Source organism: Synchiropus splendidus, chromosome 18 (assembly GCF_027744825.2).
Source record: "Synchiropus splendidus isolate RoL2022-P1 chromosome 18, RoL_Sspl_1.0, whole genome shotgun sequence".
NCBI classification, from domain to species: Eukaryota; Metazoa; Chordata; class Actinopteri; order Syngnathiformes; family Callionymidae; genus Synchiropus; species Synchiropus splendidus.
The window spans coordinates 4,714,917-4,735,221 of record NC_071351.1 but is presented as its reverse complement, the minus strand read 5'-3'; the positions used below and the strand labels follow the sequence as shown (position 1 = coordinate 4,735,221).

Here is a 20,305-nt window from a genome sequence, read left to right as displayed (position 1 = left end):
ATTTATTTTAAATAATTTATTTAAATAATTGGAATACATCAACTGCAAATGATATCTAATGTTAACACAGAGGACCAAACAAAAATAAATTCTTATTTCAAACTTTATTAGCCGCAACTGTAATTTCTCAGTGACACTGAAAGCTTCGACCAGATCCAATGCAACTATGTTGTCACCTACACACTGAAACAGCCAAGATGGCAGCTGTTATCAAGTCAAGGCACATTGAGGAAACATCTGAATTAAAAGTGAAATACATTTCATCACTTGGCAGGAGTTCATTGTTTTACATTAAGTCAGATAGAAACACACTTAAATATACTTTCACACGTGAAATACACATGAAATAATTTATGCTTCCACAGGAATGTATCATGATACCCCCACATTCAGGCTTTTGAAAGATTTAGACTAATACTGAATTTTCCATTCATTTTCTGGATGCAGAAAGAGGCGTGTAAACACTCTAGCGAGTCACACTCATGTTACAATTTAAGTCTTTGTGTTCCCCTAAGGCTTAAAAGCTGCCTCCCACCATAGATCAAAATTCATAGACACTCTCTGCATCTTGGATTTGCCCTCAGGCAAAACATGTGTCCCATAAAAAGTCAATAATAAAGCCCATAGTTCATAACAAGCCCCTGGAGACATGCTTGTGAAGCAGGGCACTTCCCACTTTTGATGGCAGTGTTGTGCGTGCAATAGTAGTATTTGGAATGGTGAAAGCCTCACTACGGAGCCTCATCGCAGAGTCATTTCATGCTCCTCTGCAGCTGAATCCTCATCTTCTTCTCCGTTCTGCAGCAGCAATGGCAACTCCAGCTCTGGGCTTCTGCTGCTGAGTTGTCTTACAGACGCACTCTTTCCTGGAGAAGTGAACACGACAACAGCCGGATGTCAGACATGACACATGTTTGTCCAACACTTGATCATCCCCCTGAGAAAAGGTCAAGACCTCAGAGCCAGTTTCCTCCCACTCAGCAGGAGGGAAAGAAATTGGAATGGATCATGTTCATGTAAAACTTACTTTTGGAATAATATGTCTTGAGAGCCACGTGCAAGGAAATGCCACACAGACATACAACGAAGCCCAGCCAGTTGATGGGGGTCAAGTTGTCTCCCATCAGAGAAGAAGCCAGCAGCAGGGTGCACACTTCCTGCAGAATGAACGTTTGTCTCCATCATGAAGCAACCAAAAACACTGATTTAACATATAATCTCTCAAAGTTTAAAAACAATGTGAGGCTTCATTGACATGGTTGCTCTCAGCTGAGTGTTGAGCAGATAGTGCCATCTAGTGGCCTCTGAACATGAGGACACCAATTCACCAAACCTCATCAGGCATTTATTGTATGGATAGGAACTTCACGATATGATACGATGCAAAGATCATGGCACAATCGTATCGCCATAAAACAATATTGAAATACACTGCGATATTCTACAATTGTAAAAAGAAACATGTCACACAACTCAGAATTGAAAGAACTAATTCAGTCAAAGATAGTTCACTTTTACTTTTTTGTAAAGAATTTTATTTATTTATTTATTTTTTCCTATTAAAAAAAACATTCAGAGAGGAAATACAGATATTATACAGGAGGTCAAAGTATATCAAGACATTATACCTCCGACCATTATCGACTCGACACGAAATTATCATTTTAAATAAACCTACCTTGAAGATCCCTGATATGGATAAGGTGAGGCTGGAGGTTTTGGAGACGAGCAGGAACTCTGAAAAGCCCAAACCGAAGGCTAAGGTCCCGCCGATGCTCAGCAGGAAGACAGAATTCAGAAGAGGCCACAGCTCAGTCACTCGGAAGAGCTTCTCAGACATGCTGAGGCTTAAAGCTGCACACAGATGTGAGAGAGAAAAGAGAGAAAAGTCAAATCTACGGCTGCAGAAAAAGTGTTCCACCTAGCAAGACATGATCACGGAACATACGCATCTATGAACAACTAGGTGTCTATAATCAGCATGTAACAAATGTATTCAAGTACTTTCGCAAAGCAAGTCCATCGATCTCAATAAACATGGCTTAACAACCCAGTACTCGCATCTGGAATGCAGCGCTCTGATTTAGATTCACAACTCACCTTCATTGTAGAGGAAAAGCGGAAAGAGGCCCAGAAACATGAGCGGCTGGAGGTGATAGAGTGTGTCGACGGGGTTCTGCAGCCCTAAAAACAGAAGAAAAAAAAACATCAAACTTCCAAAGATGTCGACTGAGGTACCAGTTTTTATTTCTTTTGTCATGTTACTACTCAGGTGACCAAGTCTGGTCAAGAAGAGCAGTCATAGTTAACACCATTCCATTTTCAAGGGGTCAGAAGGTTACATTGGGTGCTGACCTCAGTTCAGGTTTTAACAATGGATCCATCTGCCCCAGTCACCACAGAGCTCAGTCACCGGAACTACAGTAGTTACACTTGTTTATTCCACAGCTATGTTGCCTCTCAGTATCAAACTCACTAATGAAAAATGAATCCTCTTGATGGCTTTTAGTGCAGGGTAGTAGAGGAAAAAAAACACATTTAAAACATCCTTAAAATGTGACACGATCTCAAATATTATCATGTAAAATCAGGGAAAGACCTTCTTAGGGTTTCAAAAGGCTGCAGTGTTCAAATGATACTTTTTTGTTCAGTGTTCACAAGAAAAATTAAGAAAACTAAAAATGTTTCTCAACGTTGTCAGTATTAAAGTCAGCAAATAACAGACACTAGGTTCAAAACAGAACAAATAATAACGTGTCATATCATGAAATTAATACTGAACAGTCCTGCCATTAGTGCATAGTAGAAAGCAGCAGAGTCTGAAAACGTGTTTTAAACAAATTAAATACCTCATTTATTCCTCAAAATCATTGCTCACCCAGCTCTGCCTTCTGCATGAGGACCTGCGTGAGGGTCCAGCGGATGCCCCCGATGAAGGAGGCCATCAGCACCATGACAAAACCTTCCAGGTTAAACTGAGTTGACTCAAACGTAAACATAAACAACCCGCAGGAGATGAGCAGGACCACCAGGATCAGGAATGGGTTCTAGGTGACCGAGACAAAGGATGAGGAGACAAATATGCAGGATCAGACAGAGAAAAAGCAGCACTTGCTTACTCTTAGAAACTGATCTCAATAAGTGAAGTCAAATGAAGAGGTTTGTAACATGAAATATAATCCACTTACTGGCTCCTCCAACTTAAAAACCAGAGAGAAGAAGAGGATAAAAAGCACAGCAGATGATTTGGTCATTGTGTACCTGGAAATACGCAACACTTTAGAGTCACTTAGTTACACGAAGGAGTTTGAGAGAAACACTCACAAGCTGATGGTGATGAAGAGGAAGCTCCAGTTGGACAGACCAATATCCAGAGCTGTTGCAAAGGCTGAGACAGAATGAGAGCTTGGGGTCAACACCAACTTCACACTGGGTTCTAGATACAGTTTCTCAAGCCCCAGTTGAAACCTGGGACTTCCCTGTAGCACCATGTTTCCATTACATTATGAAAGGACTTGACAGCATAAACAAAGGTTACATTTGCGGAGGATTCCGTTGTTGACTGAACAGGATAAGACCTGATGAGAACCTTCCTTCTGATGCACGCTCATCAAAGACAAACAGTACCTCCATGACTGCACTTATCAAGCCTGCGGACTCTCACCTGTAGGAGCCACTTTGTAGACGTAATCCGACCAGCTGAGGACAGTGCGAGGTTTTCCAGTCCAGCATTGGATCAACTGCCGGGTCAGAGCTGACAGGCAGAAGTTGATGGCCAGGTGAACCAAGGTCATGAAGAGAGGATAGTGGAAGCCCTGGAAGTGGAGAGGAGAGGGGAACAATGCAGAAATGGTACCCTCTTCACCCTTATGTTGAAGCTAGAGCATGCTGATCGAATCACATTATCATGTGTTTGTTTAAAGGTTCGTCCATCGATATTCAAACAGTCAAACAGTCTGCTTACCACGTTTCATCTATCAATTTATTTTAGGGAGATCTAATTCAGTCAGAGCAGAAAATGTGCTGTAAGAATGCGGCAAACTGGAATAATCTCAAAGTGAAAAGAATTTGAGGTAAACATGTGATCCATGTGTGTCAGTCAATGTTCTGATAAAGACCAGTCTTAGTCTCTTTTTAAAGCTCGACTCAGCACTACTGTGGTTAGTTTGCATCGTCATTGGACCTTTGTGTGAATACAAACTAGATCAGAGAAAAATTCTCTTTCATTTGGGAAAACCTGCCAAACCGGATAAGTCGTGAAATTTTGATATTTAAGCAAGCAAACACGAGCTTCATCTCTGTGATATGACAGTTATGGTTCACTGGGAGGCCACGTGTGATTAACTATGAGGACTACTCGACTGTAACAGCTTTGATGACAACTGTTTTGCTGTCAGAAACTATGGATGAACAAAATAAGTTACTGCACATTTAATATAATCATATTGCAAGGATCAGCAGGCGTCCAAAAACCAGTGGTCTCAATTGCCTCTGCACAAGTCAATCTGTAGTATAGAGTCCAGAATAAAATGTGTTTGAAGACTATTGAGATGATCAGAGAAATTAACCTCAACTGTCACATATACAAGGCAGAAATATTTCGTTAAGTTGGCAGCTTGACAAGCATAGGGTTGGATCTTTTAGCTTCACAGCAATGAGACTATATGACTGCACCTGATGAACGTCATCTTCGAGACATTTTGACTCCAGAGTGGTGGTGAATGTGTAGCGGTAAAATATGATAATCGCAATACCTTCATAAGCCATTTGTTATAGAAAGTGATTCCAATGGAGAAGACGTAGTAGAAGAGAACCAATCCAACAGTGCGAATGGCCCTCCAGAGGAACTGGATGGGGAACGCCATGGACCTCAAGGGGACGGACGGTCCGGTGCAGTTGGCAAAGCTATAGCAGAACGTTCATCTCTGAAGCTGAACGCATCTCCTGTTAGGGTCTGTAAAAGACAGAAATTTTGTGTAAAAATAGACAGTGAATGTACTGTGAGATCAAGGGTGTTTAGAATGCATTGTACATTTTGCTGAAACTGGAGAACTGCTGTTTTTGCCCAGGTAACACTCGGATTAGTGAAGATGGCTTTGCTTGAAAAAGCAAATGTAGCGAATGTTAAACACCAAAGTCAACGGGAGACGAGCTGGGAATGACCTCTCAGTTAACCACACGTCAGTGGTTACAACTGTAAGCACACGTCGTGCTAACAGACATAGACATTGAGTGAATTAAAATACAAATCTCGGGAACTCCGCCAAAGTTTGGCTACTGGATAGCATTGTCGAAATTCGATTCCATACTGCTTTGAATAAAGTTTTTTTTTTTTCATAATAACACATTCAAATGAAGATGGTTAGTTTCTATTACATTTGTAATGTAATATTTTCCACCAGCTGCCTTAAAATAACCAGCCACGCTTAACTGAAACGAACTCCGTAGAAAAACCGGGTGTTTTTCCTGGATATTAACAGGGTAATGTTGCAAGATCAAATGTATGTTGAAACAGTTCTTCAATTGAACCACAATAGCCTATTATTTACTTCGGGGACGCGTTTTGATTCACATGACTGAACGAAAGCCTTGTTTCTAGAACTTCTGTCTTTTGTTTGTCGCCATTATCGCCACTTAAAATGACCGCAATGAAGTCACAAAACATGCAAGTCCATTAGAATGCTGCAAAGCTCGGAATGCAAATGAACTTTTGGATGACTGATTCCTTTTTTTGTAGAAATAATAGAGATTACGGGACTATCACAGCATGTTCAAAAAGACCTTTTAAATGTGGTGTGTTTTGTCATTGAAGATCATGACCGCAGTTGTTGGCTAAATTGCGAACCTACACGATAAGAGAAGAACGAAGTAAGAGTAAAAACATACCGTTAATTTCGATGGAGACTTTCGGTCAGTGCTGTCAGTAGCATATGCTGTTGCATTATTGTGGATGGAAGTCAGCCGTTGGAGTCGCCAGAGGGGGCAGTAACGAGATATAATTTCATTCTTACAAGAAAGTCACTTCCTGTTTTGGGTCTGAAAGCGGAAGAGGAGGCGATTGTTGTGGGTTTGGTGCGTTGGTGAGTAGCAGTGTAAGTGTGAAATGTCGCTTCGTACGGTGATTTTTGCGCAAACCACTGGGTGCATGGCAAGTTAAAACCCCGTGATGTGTGCATTTCTACAGACACAATGGCGGAAGAGGAGGATGAGACTGGTTTCGACGAGGAGATAGACGACGGCGCCGTCGGGGTCGATGTGTGTCACGGAAAAAGAAAGCGACTCTTCTCCAAGGAGCTGCGCTGCATGATGTACGGCTTCGGGGACGACCAGAACCCCTACACGGAGTCTGTCGATATTCTGGAAGATTTGGTCATCGAGTTCATCACGGAGATGACCCACAAAGCCATGTCCATTGGACGCCAGGGTCGCGTCCAGGTGGAGGACATCGTATTCCTGATCCGCAAAGACCCTCGAAAGTTCGCCAGAGTCAAAGACTTGTTGACCATGAACGAGGAGCTGAAGAGAGCGAGGAAAGCTTTCGACGAAGCGAATTACGGTTCATAAACATCTACAGACATCTTCAGTTTTAAAATGGCATTTCTTTTTTCCTCTTCTTTTTTGGTGAGGATTATGTTTTTGTCCCAATGTTCGCCATCCTCATGAACGATGGCGACTAATAAAGATGTTTCCGATGTTTAAGAGGTGCATCATCATTTGCTTGCTGCAGAGCAGGACACATCATTCATGACATACATCTCTTACCGGCTGAAAACTGAGCAGCAGAAAAGAGAAGAAAGCGCCCAAAAACGGTGATAGTTCTGCAGTGGAATGACATGATGCAAAGTTGAAGTCCTCTATTTCACCTGCAAAGAACACTGAAATCCCCTTGACACATAGATGACAAGAAGCTCATGACACAGCCAAACTGCTTTCCCAGGATAATGTTGCGTCTGTAAAAACAGATCGGCTGCAGTGTATTTGCTCATGTTTAGTTATTCCACCGCCTGGTGTAATTTGGATACTTATTTAACCAGGAATTATATTAACTTAGGACCCAAAAATCTTTCTCCTTCATGAAGTCTTGGACAGAGCACTTTGAATTGCTGCTGCTATGTCTGGCTTTTCACTAACCAAACAAAGAGGATTGGACTGGATTGGCCGCCAGCGTCAAACATAGTAAATCTTTGATGATCTGACTGTACTTGGCCTCCTTCATCAGCAGTTCTGCTTCTTCTGTTTACATTGGCAGCTCTTCACTCAACTTCATGTTGGGACTGTGTGAAGCCATTTGAACAAAGATCTTCTAGTTGGTCCTCATGCAGAGAGATAGTTGGAAACACCTGGCCATCTCTTCACCTCTGCTGCTTTGGACCTGAACAGACAGGCTCACTCGTGCGGACACAGAACCTGACGAACCAGAGATCGAGGTGAGAAGTGTCAGACTTCAAAGTTTATTAAGAATTAAGTAACAACTGAAAAGGAGAAAAAAATCTGTATGGTATGAATGAATGAAAACATAGACAAGTCATTTTTGTTACACTCATTTATTTTGGACAAAATTCAGGAGGCTCACAGGATCTTCAGTGAGGATGATTGATCGCGTCCAGTCCTGCACAGAAAATATAATTCAGCGATTTAAATATCAAGTATTTCTCCACTTGAAAGTTTGATCCTTCTTATTCATCCGTACCATCATGGTGGAGAACTCTGTTCCATCGATGAAGCCATCTTCTGCAAGTATAATACATAAAATACTATGTATTTATGCATAGTTCATGTCCCTTGACATGGTCCCAACCCATAACATTAACATTGTTTTGAGAGTTGAGAGTTTAGCTTTTTTTTCCATTTAAATTTCTATACCATAAACTGAGAATTAGAACCACTTAATTTGAATAAGGCAGTGACAACAATTTCACCCATTTATTTCAATGCTGACGGTAAGTAACCTGCAGTGTCTCATGCAGAAAAACTCCAGAAGTGCTGTTATTTGATTTGTGTTCATTTTTATTCAGATTCAACAGTCACTTTTGGAAATAAATGGACACATTTCAATAAGTCAAATATAAATTACACTCCATTATTGGTTATCTTCTGTTTTCTTCTGGATGATGGTCATGACTTTGGGGCGATTTTACAGGAGGATTTTGAAATACTCACACATAAAAGAGGTCCAAAATTCTTCTGGCTTTTGTTTGAGGATGGTCTTAACTACCATGCCGATGAATATGATGAGATTTTACTGTACACATTTTAATTAAATTCAGTTTATTAGATGTGTAGTAATAAGTTCATAACAAACCAGATTAAATGATTCTCAATATGTTTGTGGAAAATTCAACTCCACTATTATGCCTGTGAGACTTTCCTCCTGATTTTGTCATGAATTCATTTCTAAATGCATAATAATAATGAATATGGATGATTCCATTGCTGCTTACCATTGCCGTCAAACTGCACCATGAGCATTTTCAACTCCTGTTTTGGAAGAACCAATCCCAGCGCTCTCATCGCTTCGAACAGCTCAACTCTGTCGATGCTACCACTGCCGTCAGCATCAAATGCGTTGAAGGACATCCCATCTACAGTGACAATATGAGCCACAGATACACAACAAAAATGAGAAACACTTGTTGGGCTCATGAACCAGGATTTATTTAGGTATTCAAGTTTATTTTTACTATTGTTTGGCAGATGTTATGTGATGGTTGGACACTGGAAAGGAGTGGCTCTTCCTCTCAGCATGTCATCTTAGTAGCCCAGAATGATCTATGGATAAAGGATTCAGATTCCTTTCATCAGTGTAGATGAGCAGGTCTTTCCCTCCTTCAGTTAAACCTCTCCTGCACAGAAAAAGATTGATCAACATCACGGATTCACAGAACAAGTTGAAAAGTGTTTTTCCTGATCCATTCTTCTCATTCTCACCAACAGTCTGGAGAACTCCCAGTGACTGAGGAGATTGTTTCCTGCCAATATGAAGGTTGATCAGAAGAGTCTTTCTCAAGCCGTCTTTACAAAGCGTGTGGACGTGTAGTAATGTGCTTCTGAGGCTTCATGAAACAGTGTGCTTACTTTCAGAGCTCAGTAGGTGGCACAAATTGCATGAGGTTTCATTGGAATAGTTGTTCAAATCCAAAGACTTTAGTGCAGACAGTGTCATCTTGTGGGCCCTTAAAAGGCGGACACTGTCTCATGAAGCACACAGAAGCACATTGCTAGTGACATGTCCTGCTCTAAATGAAAGGTGCTGCTCACTGTTGCGATCAAATCTCCTCATAAGCATGTAGGAGTCCGGAATATGAATGTAATATCCCATCCTCCTCAAGCCTCTGAAGAGCTCATTCCTGTTGACGCCACCGCTGCCATCAGTGTCAAATGAATTGAAGGACCGTCCGTCTATGGTGACCGAAAGAGAACATGATGTCATTTTCCTTGAAAGCGGTGTGAATGAAAACATAGGTCATCCGTACCAGCAGAAGTGATGAAGAGCAGGATGCACCCTGTGACAGTCAGAATCCTCAAGAGCAGCGCCATCACGCACCGGCTGCAAAATCTCTCGGTAGAAGTCTTAGATTTAAAAGCTGCGAAAAGGTTTGAATTAGAAAGTTTAAATAAATGAGCGTCAAGTCGGTCACATGCGGTGACACAGCTTACCATTGACTGTCATGAAGCCCTCAGCTGGTCTCAGTGTAGCCGAAACTTTAATAGCAAACTGGAGTCATTTTTGCATAAGTATATTTACATTGTGCTGCTTCATATTTCTGTTGAAATATTCCTCTCATGACAAGGAAAATACAATGCTTTACTTTCAGATAATTCAGTCCAGATTTACCTTTTTTGTTTACATTCTTTTGATGTATTAAAGGTTTTTCGAGGTTTTGTCTGTTTTTTCAGATTTTTCTACCATCACCTCAGCATTTATGTCGCACTCCAATTTTGATACCGTAAGAAATCTGACTATATCATTAGTCAAAGACTATGGTCTTGAATTAAAATAAATACATACACAAATTAAAAAATACATTGATTTTCATTCAATGCTGCTGCAAATATTTTATTTAAAAATGGCTAAAATAAATAAATAAATCATATTCCCAAGACGGTTCGTCCAAATGGACCCTCAAAACAAAATGCTGACAAACATTTGTTGCGTTCATGAATTCAGATTTATTTTCACCCAAGCTTCTCTTGATTTTAACAACACTTCTTGTGATGCTTCAAACCAGGAGTGGAGTGGCGCCGGTGCTCTGAGTCGAGGGCCATCTCAGGTGCCTATTGATGATTCACCCCCTCACGGAAGTCTGCGGGAGAGTCAGAGAGGTTGAAAGGTGCAGAGTCAGTCTACAGTCCACAAATTCACGTCTTGTTTACGGACTTAAAAAATAATGAATACATAACCTAAAAGCTCAGAGGAACCTGACCATCACCAAAATCTTCATCATCATCTTCACTTACCAAAAACATCCTGGGCACTGAGGTGGACAGTCAGATGGTTGTCGCTGAGAAAGTCATTGATCGTCTCCTCCTCGATCTCCGTCATGTCCCCACTGAACATGTGAACGGAAGCATGGGAGCTTTGATCAGCAACATGGAGACTCTATCTCATCGAAGATCTTGAAGGTGTTCCCTTACACATGCAGTGCTGCTATGTCCGCGGCTCTGTCCATGAAGGCCTCCACCTCCCGAGAAGTCAGGGAGCCGCCAGCTGTGGATGAAATGAAGCTCATTTCAACGCTGTAGACAATGCAATTACTCAATCCTATTTTAGAAGTTATGTTTGAAGAGAACATTTTCAGCCGCACACCATTGGAGTCGATTTGCCTGAAGAGTGCATCCATTTCTGCTTTGGTCTTATTAAACTGCAGCTTTTTCATCCCAGCATACAACTCCGGCTTGGCAACGGTGCCGTTATTGTTGGTGTCGAGGAAGTCGAAGACGCCTGAAACAGATTTGCTTGATATTAGATAGACAGATTCGTGAAGGAGTGTCCTCATTTTCGGAGCTCACTAGGTGGCGCTCTCGGTTTCATTGAAATGGATGTTCTATTCCAAAGATTTTAGAGCAGAGAGCGCCATCTAGTGGGCGCTCAAGATCAAGACACAAGCGCCATCCACCTACTATGACATGGAACCTCTTTTGTTCGATAGCCAGGTGCAGGAAAATAAAGACAGCTTTAAAAGTAGCATTTATGGACGCCTCCTTTCTTATTATCAACAGTTAAGTTAACGGTACGTAACCCACTGTTCACTCCTCATTTTTAATCCCATTACATTTTCATAAATCACTTCTTCTCCTATCACAGCCTCCAAATACTCAATATATCTTTAATATATGAGATGCACATTGAGAATTATGAAGGGGAATTAATAGTCCTGGATGATCAAAAATGTGCATCAATTTTGGGATTTGGAATTTGCTAGGTAAAAATAAAGTTTAAAAAAAACCTATAATCTTATAAATGTAAAAGTCAGCGAAGAAAGTGCAACCCTGAAATGTTCATTTCACATATTTGGGTTGAAGCAACTGAACCATCAATGATAAAGTAAATTTTGATCAGATGAAAAAATACATATTTATAAAATTTAATTTTGTGAACAAATATAGTCTATTTTTTATTGAGTTTTATTAATAGTTTAATATTTTTAACCTACTGAATTGAATGTTAAGTAATATTTTGTATGAAATTATTTTGTGATGGTACAGATCATACTGGTCCAGCTCCACTGCACCACTGAAGAAGATGCCTTTCTATTGCATAGTGACATGTCACAGCTATTCTCTGGAGTCCAGAAAGAATCAATGAAAGACTTACTTGATTCCACAGTGCAGAAGATGATGCTGCACAGAAGCAGGGTTCCACAGAGTCGCACTTGTAAGGCCATGCTGGACAGTGATGCTGTCTTTAAAACCTGCCAAGACATTCACAGAGTTACTCGCATGGCGGTCACTCCTCCATCAGAAGAACGTACCTGTATTAGACCAGGAGTCTGATGAAGGCTTTCTGGGGGGAGTCGGCTTTTAAGGACCTTCATAGACGGTTGTTTTGCTTAACTAAATTGACATTGTTCCCCTTTTCTCTTGGAGCTAAACAGTTGAACAGAACATTGTCACACAGAAACATGTAGCTGTTTGTTGACTTATGAAGATTTGAGATCATTTGTTTGAACCAGTTCTCTCAAGTGCCATGCAACATGATCCATCTCTGGAATTCCTTAAGGGAGAAAGCAACGCAGAAGCTGGCGAATCAGCCACTCAGGCATTCTAACCATGTGACGTCTCCGTGGAAAGACTGTAGAATAGGAACACACCTCTGCTGGGCAAAGAATTAAAAAAAAAAAAGATCAGTGAACAATGGAAAGTCATGAACAACTGAAAGTTGCTTCATATATTGTGTCAAAATGTCTTTTCAGTTCCAATCATGAGGGTGAAATGGTGTGAAAACCTTCTGTGTGCATTCTCACATTCTTTATTTACTTTATTTCTGTTGAGGCTGACTCCTTAGGAAACAAACCCGCAGGTATACTCGCCAATGTTCCACAGTTGACTGAAGAAACGTGCATTAGAATAGCTGCATAGATCAATACTCTGCAGGCAACGCTATGTTTGATATTTAAATACAAAAGCACTTGATGTGCTAAAACTAGCTAATGTGCTGTCCAGTATGGTAAAAACAGACGCTGTAAGACATGAGAGTGATGGAGATCTGCTCTTTAGTCACAAATATTTGACTTCACTGACTCTACTCTGGAGTCAACAGGACACAAACGTTGTGTTGGAGACACAGCAGGGACACAACCAGTGAGAGCTGTCTTGATAAGTTTCTTTGTTTTTAGGCCTGAATACATGTTTTATTGGGCCCGAAGCTGCAGCAAATCTGTGTGCATCATCTTTAGTTCAGAACCTTTTTTGTTTCTGACAGTATGACAGATGTGTAGAGAGAAGCTGCCATCATGGCTCCTGTTAATGGTTATTCATTTTAGAAATTTGAATATCCCATTGTTCGTACCTGGCATAGGCTCCGCCCACCACGGCCCCATTTTATAAGGGAAAATAGTCCAAAAATGATGGATTCATTTGTATGTGTTAATTCATTTCCAGATTTCATGTAGATTTGTTAATATCATTATTTTAATTGTATGTACTGTTATGTGACCTGCACCGCAGTAATGAAACGCTGTTGCTCTTCACATAGCATCAGCAAAACAAAACCAATAATTCATTATCTTTATATTTATTACCCATTTTTCCCCCTCAGATAAAGTTGCAGATTTCTTTTTTAATATGTTCCTTTACTTATAGAGTATTTTGTCTAACAATAAAGAGTATTTTTGATTAAAATTTGAAACGTTTACATGAAATATCACTGTTTAACACAGTCATTCGCTCATGTTCAAGAACTACATATCCAAACCATATATCCAGCTTTGCTCCAGACGAAATTGACAAAAAAGAAGAAACAAAGAGATTTATTGATATTCCTCAAAAACAAATGTATACACAGGCCAGTAATATGACGACTACAAGTGAGCATGTGTTAGTTCATTTATTCTGTTCAAGCGAAGAACTCCTTTGTACAGTGAAGTGTTTGAGTTGGTCTAAGCAGCAGGTCACAGGCTGTTGTTCTATCTCGACTACATCTAGATCAGATGTCGACCAGCAGGATGGCAGTGGAGGGCGGGCTGTGGAAATCCTGATGCTCAGGTGAAGCCCTGGGGGCGGCTCAGGAGGACCACCAGCACCCACCCACTGGGTGCCCTAGCTGTCTGTTGAGGATGCGTTTGCAGAGGAGGCGCAGCGGACAGAAGAGGAGGGTCTTGGAGTGAGTCATTGTTGGGAGTGACGGGACTTCAGGGGGAGAGGAGGAATGTCCATGAGTCTTTCAGGATTTACTCCGCATTCTCTATCATCTTGAGGAATTCTGGGGGAAAACAAATGTAGAATTCCAATAATTCAGCATTGAATGAAATTACAAAGTTTAGTTTACTACATGTCCTCGTCCCTAGTGATTTAGAATCATTCAAGTTTGTTTCAGATATTATACGTCTTGAGAATAAGAATCGGCAAATGTACCATCAAAGTCCACCATGCTGTCTATGTTTTTGTCTCCATCCTTCATCAGCTCATCGATCTCCTCCTCTGAGATGGGCTCCCCAGTGCTGCGGATCATGAAGGCAAACTCCTCTCTGTCGATGTAGCCGTCAGCGTTCCTTCACACAAACCAATGACATGTCATAAGTCTGCGTCCAAACATCTGCAGACAAACAGCGCGTGCACCAACTGCAACACCGACGTACTTGTCGAACGCACGGAAGCTATCTTCCAACTCCTCTTCGCTCGCACCGGACTGCTCTTCCTTCAGCAGTCTGTCCATCATCTCCCAGTACTTCTTGAAGTCAATAGTACTGTTGCCTGAATGTGACAAACACAGCATGTAGTAATGTTGCCGTTACAAGTTCCTCTTTTCCTGAGAAACAGCCCTCTCACTTAAGATACAGTTCCTCACCATCCTCATCGACCTCCTCAATGATCTCATCCAACTCCTCTCTGGTCGGGTTCTGACCCAGCATCCACATCACGGTACCCAACTCCTCTCTGGTCGGGTTATTAATATTTTGTATGTAGTTATTATATAATTACTTTTTTCCAGGTACAGATCATACTGGCCCAGCTCCACTGCACCACTGAAGAAGATGCCTTTCTATTGCATAGTGACATGTCACAGCTATTCTCTGGAGTCTAGAAAGAATCAATGAAAGACTCACTTGATTCCACAGTGCAGAAGATGATGCTGCACAGAAGCAGGGTTCCACAGAGTCGCACTTGTAAGGCCATGCTGGACAGTGATGCTGTCTTTAAAACCTGCCAAGACATTCACAGAGTTACTCGCATGGCGGTCACTCCTCCATCAGAAGAACATACCTGTATTAGACCAGGAGTCTGATGAAGACTTTCTGGGGGGAGTCGGCTTTTAAGGACCTTCAGAGACGGTTGTTTTGCTTAACTAAATTGACATCGTTCCCCTTTTCTCTTGGAGCTAAGCAGTTGAACAGAACATTGTCACATAGAAAAATGTTGCACTGTTGACTTATGAAGATTTAAGAGCATATGTTCAAACCAGTTCTCTCAAGTGCCACGCAACATGATGCATATCTGGAATTCCTTAAGAGAGAAAGCAACACAGAAGCTGGCGAAACAGACATGTTACAAAGCAGAAAAATGATCAGTTAACAAAGGAAAATGATGACCAACTGAAAAGTGCTTCATATATTGGGTCAGAAAATGTCTTTTCAGTTCCAATCTTGAGTGTGAAAGTGTGAAAACCTAGTGTGTGCATTCTCACATTCTTTATTTCTGTTGAGGCTGACTCCTTGGGAAACAAACCTGCAGATATACTCGCCAACGTGTGGTGGAAAACTACAATAACAGAAGCCGAGATGAGTTTCAGCAAACCATGCGGTGTGCTGGGAAACAATTGAACTATTGAGAGAAGTCTTCAAACCCTGGGTGCACAGAATCCAATGAAACCGAAACTGTGTCAACAACAAGTCATCAACAGAAACTACAAGTCTGAGTCAAATGTTGAAGGGAATAATGTAAGTTATGTTTTCCATGACAAATGCTCCTCACTTTACTGAAGAAAGGTGCATAACAATAGCTGCACATAGCATTACTCTGCAGGCATTGATGTATCAATACAAAACCACTTGATGTGCTAAAACTAGCTAATGTGCTGTCCAGTATGGTAAAAACAGACTTCACCTGGGAGACATGAGAGTGATGGAGATCTGCTCTTCAGTCACAAATATTTGACTCTGTTACCGGCCTCAGATCTGGTCGGCAACAATAGATTTCTGCTATATACAATGCAGAAAATCTGTGAAGCACATGAGAAGGACACGACTCGGTTTCGCTCGGCTCAGTTGTTTACTGATAATGCAATTTTCTGGGCATTTTCTAACCCACAACAACTCCATCGACTTCACTCAACAGGACAAAAGCATTGTGTCAAGTGTTGGAGACACAGCAGGGACACAACCAGTGAGCGCTGTCTTGATAAGTCCCCTTGTTTTTAGGCCTGAATATGTGTTTTATTGGGCTCAAAGCTGCAGCAGATCTGCTCTTCACTGTGACCCTTTGCCTGCTTATCTCCCAGACAAATGCATCCAGTGATTCTTGCTTATTATTAATAATAATAGAGAGATAAGGTGAGTTGAGGGAGCGCCCCACCCTTCACCTAAAGTACCTGCAATAGGCTCCACCCACCGCAAGTGCTTTAGGAGAAAATAGTCAAAAGCTATTATTACTACTATTATTTATGTATAATTATTAGGATTATCTTTATAATTTCATACCTTCATTAATTTCCTGATTTTATTTAGATTTCTTAAAATTATTATTTTAGTTGTATGTACTGTTATGTGACCTTCACCACAGCAATGGAACTGCTTCGCTTCATGTAGCATTAACAAAACAAAACCTATAATTCAGTCTCTTTATTTGTTATTACCGATTCAAACCGTTGAATTTTTGCTAGTGTATCTTTGATTTGATTTGATTTTCATGGGAGATGAGAGATCACCGGCTGCTTCTGAGTAAATCCCTTACACACACACACACACACATATGGACCTAACAGAATTTAAACACTATTATTCACGTCTTCAAACCATGGAAATCACTTCATTATATAAAAGTGACAGCTCATGCATGGTTCTCTGAGCGATGCCTGAAGGTAAAAATTAAAATAAAAAAGACTGATGCAAGTAGTTTAAATAGACGTTTCAAAAGAGGATGTTATTTATTTAAAATACTCAGCATATGATAATTCAGAAAATAAAGAATATCTTTTTGAGCCTTTTACTTGGTTTTTATTTAAAATTTGAAATGTTTATATGACAGATTTATTCTATAACTTTAACCTTGACATTAGCTCATATGCACGATCTCCCAGAAAAACTAGAAAAAAAGAATTGGATTTTTTGGCCGATTATTTTGGCAAATGTAGTTTCATGAAACACCTTTGCTCCAAACGAAATTGACAAAAAGAAGAAACAAAGAGATTTATTGATATTCCTCAAAAACAAATGTATACACAGGCCAGTAATATGACGACTACAAGTGAGCATGTGTTAGTTCATTTATTCTGTTCAAGCGAAGAACTCCTTTGTACAGTGAAGTGTTTGAGTTGGTCTAAGCAGCAGGTCACAGGCTGTTGTTCTATCTCGACTACATCTAGATCAGATGTCGACCAGCAGGATGGCAGTGGAGGGCGGGCTGTGGAAATCCTGATGCTCAGGTGAAGCCCTGGGGGCGGCTCAGGAGGACCACCAGCACCCACCCACTGGGTGCCCTAGCTGTCTGTTGAGGATGCGTTTGCAGAGGAGGCGCAGCGGACAGAAGAGGAGGGTCTTGGAGTGAGTCATTGTTGGGAGTGACGGGACTTCAGGGGGAGAGGAGGAATGTCCATGAGTCTTTCAGGATTTACTGCACATTCTCCATCATCTTGAGGAATTCTGGGGGGGAGAAACGTATTTAGAATTCCAATAATTCAGCATTGAATGAAATTACACATTTTAGTTTACTACTTATCATCGTCCCGAGTGATTTAGAATCATTCAAGTTTGTTTCAGATATTATACGTCTTGAGGATAAGAATCGGCAAATGTACCATCAAAGTCCAGCATGCCGTCGGAGTTTTTGTCTCCATCCTTCATCAGCTCATCGATCTCCTCCTCTGAGATGGGCTCCCCGGTGCTGCGGATGATGAGGGCGAACTCCTCTCTGTCGATGTAGCCGTCAGCGTTCCTTCACACAAACCAATGACATGTCATAAGTCTGCAGACAAACAGTACGTGCACCAACAGCAACACCGACGTACTTGTCGAACACACGGAAACATTCTGCCAACTCCTCCTCGCTCTTGCCGGCCTGGTCCTCCTTGAGCAGTCTCACCATCATGACCAAGAACTCCTCGAAGTCGATGGTACCGCTGCCTGAATGTGACAAAAACAGCATGTGGCCTTTGTCATTGCAAGTTCCTCTCTTCCTGAGAAACTGCCCGTTCACTTGAGATGCAGTTCCTCACCATCCTCATCGACCTCCTCAATGATCTCATCCAATTCCTCTCTGGTCGGGTTCTGACCCAGCATCCTCATCACGGTGCCCAACTCCTTGGTGCTGATGTCACCGCCACCGTCGGTGTCGAACATGTCGAAGGCGGCTTTGAACTCTGCAGAAAGATCACGAGATCAGTTGTCCGGTTTCTTTGAGGCACACCATAATATAATTCAAAACAATCTATTGATTTAATCTTATATACAAGTGCGTGCAAGTATGTTTTCACATATATTTTTTTTCTGTGCACTGACGGTCCTTTTTGGATCAACAATCATGAACGCTTGTTTTTTCGTATAAATAGATTGTATTAAAATTTAGTTTTGATTCCTGTGAATACATAAAACATGTCTTTTAATAACTACTTTAACAACAATTAGTCCAAAATTTTATATACTTTATGTAGCTGATTAAGCCGGTAAAAATAAATAGTCATTCTTTCTTCATAAATATGGAGAAATGTGTAGCAATTTCCTGCGTTTGCATTGGAGTTGGATTTTCTTCTTTTCCGATTTAAATGTGTCAACTCACCAGCCAGCATTTCCTCGCTGAGGTAGGAGCGGGCCTCTTGTTGAGCGTCAGTCTGTGAAAAAGCATCTTATTGTCACTTGCATATCAACAAAGTTACCACACTATTGTGACTGTATTTTCAGAATATTCTGCACATATTGATCAAGATGCCGTTTAGGGGAGTGAATGCCATTGTTTTGTTGGTCATACAATTTACTTCAATTGACCGAAATAGTCTGCATTTCTCAAAGAGCTTGTTGGCTGCAGTGAAAATCATCCCGGCTATTTCGGGCTCAACACATTAGTCCGGCTGTATATGGCCTTCAGACATCCAATCCCTGGGAATTTGACACCTAAGCAGAAACTGCACCTTAGCAGCTGTCACCCACGCTGCCCTCCTGTTAACACACACACTTTAACTTTGTACCAGGATTAAGGTAAATCTACAACAGTGGACCTGGTTTAAGGTTGAATCCTATCAATCATAGCTTTGATCAAACTGACCCTGACCATTCCATCAGCTGCAGGGAGGGCGATTTATCATGTGATTTTCCATCATAGAAAAGACTCGGTGTTCAGTCGACTGTGCCATTCACATTTCATGTTCATTATTATTGTTATTTTTAATCACCAAACACATCATGAATCGATCGATAACTGAAAAAAAACGAAATATATTTCAGAGATTTGATCAACTAATGTTGCATATTAAACATTTCTTACCATGTTTGTGGTTGAGCGTTCCCCCCCAAATATCCAAGGAAAAAAAGCCCAAAGGAGTGGTCAATCCGTGTGCACCCCAACAGAGAGACTAGACGTCAAGTGAAGGTTCTGGGACACTTTAAACGGGGCCACCAGACCCCGCCCCCTGCCCCTTGCTGGCCTCTCCAGATTTAGTATCTTCAACTTTTAGGGTTCTGGGGCCAGGGCAAGCCAATCACACCTTGTGATGCAGCGTCCTGACTTGTGAAAATCGAGTGTTTTGGCGATTGTGCTCACAGTTGTGTGAAGAGCAGTGTTGAACTCTTGGTGCCGATAGAGAGCAAAGGAACACACTCTGATTCAAACATGGCTTCAGCATTGGTTTGTCTTAAAAAACGCTGTGAAAACGGACTTATCTGGGAGGAAAAGACCAGAAGAAGCTGGAGATTCAAAGTAGGTTATGGGTTTGTATTGATGATATTTCAGACTGAATGTGAAACCTGAAACCTGCAGAAAAATGCAGCACGGCTGGACCCCATCTCACCTAGCCTCCTCCTTCCTTCCTGACTGCTTGTCATTGGTGCCCTGAATAGCCAGCAGAGAGGGCAAGCACCACATAAACAACTTGCTGCTCCTTATAAGGCGAGCAGTTCCTGAGGGCTGGGCTCTTCGGGTTGTAGCTGGGGACAGAAGATGCTGAGGATGGAGCCGCCCTGGGGATTTCGTGGCGATGGTGTTCCCTGAGCAGCGGAGGAGGATGTAGAAGACCGGAGGTTCCCATCTGCCTGGCCCTTCCACCGTCATACACACTCGATGAGAGGAGGGGATTATCTTTTAAGTAGTAGTTGTGCTGACCCAGGACCCGAGGAAGCGCCTGAATGAACTCTCTTCCTGTCACAGCTGCACGCGTACAATCCAAGACCTGGCTCCCATATTCACCACTGGTTCTGGGTTCCCTATTTTCTACTACTATTGC

The 20,305-nt window shown here is 41.5% G+C and overlaps 4 protein-coding genes across 5 annotated transcripts; 1 reads left to right on the top strand and 3 right to left on the bottom strand.

Moving 5' to 3' along the window:
• Positions 1–116: 116 nt before the first annotated feature.
• On the bottom strand, positions 117–6,177 carry slc35c2 (solute carrier family 35 member C2). Its single transcript, XM_053850002.1, has 10 exons — positions 5,887–6,177; positions 4,755–4,954; positions 3,665–3,815; positions 3,325–3,388; positions 3,189–3,261; positions 2,879–3,047; positions 2,101–2,184; positions 1,679–1,854; positions 1,028–1,157; positions 117–866 (listed from the first exon to the last, which is right to left on the bottom strand). Exons 2-10 carry the CDS (start codon positions 4,863–4,865, stop codon positions 742–744), a joined length of 1,083 nt encoding a protein of 360 aa, XP_053705977.1. The 5' UTR covers positions 4,866–4,954; positions 5,887–6,177; the 3' UTR covers positions 117–741.
• taf13 (TATA-box binding protein associated factor 13) lies at positions 5,970–6,699 on the top strand. Of its 2 annotated transcripts, none has more exons than XM_053850003.1 (2): positions 5,970–6,080; positions 6,185–6,699. In XM_053850003.1, exon 2 carries the CDS (start codon positions 6,190–6,192, stop codon positions 6,562–6,564), a length of 375 nt encoding a protein of 124 aa, XP_053705978.1. In that variant the 5' UTR covers positions 5,970–6,080; positions 6,185–6,189; the 3' UTR covers positions 6,565–6,699. The 2 variants fall into 2 exon arrangements, with proteins under 2 accessions (XP_053705978.1, XP_053705979.1); XM_053850004.1 differs by having other exon boundaries at positions 6,025–6,092.
• A 6,800-nt stretch (positions 6,700–13,499) lies between these two features.
• Positions 13,500–17,426, bottom strand: LOC128749774 (troponin C, skeletal muscle-like). Its single transcript, XM_053849684.1, has 6 exons — positions 17,342–17,426; positions 14,766–14,862; positions 14,507–14,595; positions 14,298–14,412; positions 14,074–14,210; positions 13,500–13,921 (listed from the first exon to the last, which is right to left on the bottom strand). Exons 1-6 carry the CDS (start codon positions 17,424–17,426, stop codon positions 13,890–13,892), a joined length of 555 nt encoding a protein of 184 aa, XP_053705659.1. The 3' UTR covers positions 13,500–13,889.
• Positions 17,082–19,454, bottom strand: LOC128749308 (troponin C, skeletal muscle). The gene is made up of 6 exons (XM_053848761.1): positions 19,351–19,454; positions 18,649–18,700; positions 18,089–18,232; positions 17,882–17,996; positions 17,672–17,808; positions 17,082–17,516 (listed from the first exon to the last, which is right to left on the bottom strand). The coding sequence occupies exons 1-6, from the start codon at positions 19,351–19,353 to the stop codon at positions 17,485–17,487; spliced, it is 483 nt and encodes a 160-aa protein (XP_053704736.1). The 5' UTR covers positions 19,354–19,454; the 3' UTR covers positions 17,082–17,484.
• Positions 19,455–20,305: the final 851 nt, after the last annotated feature.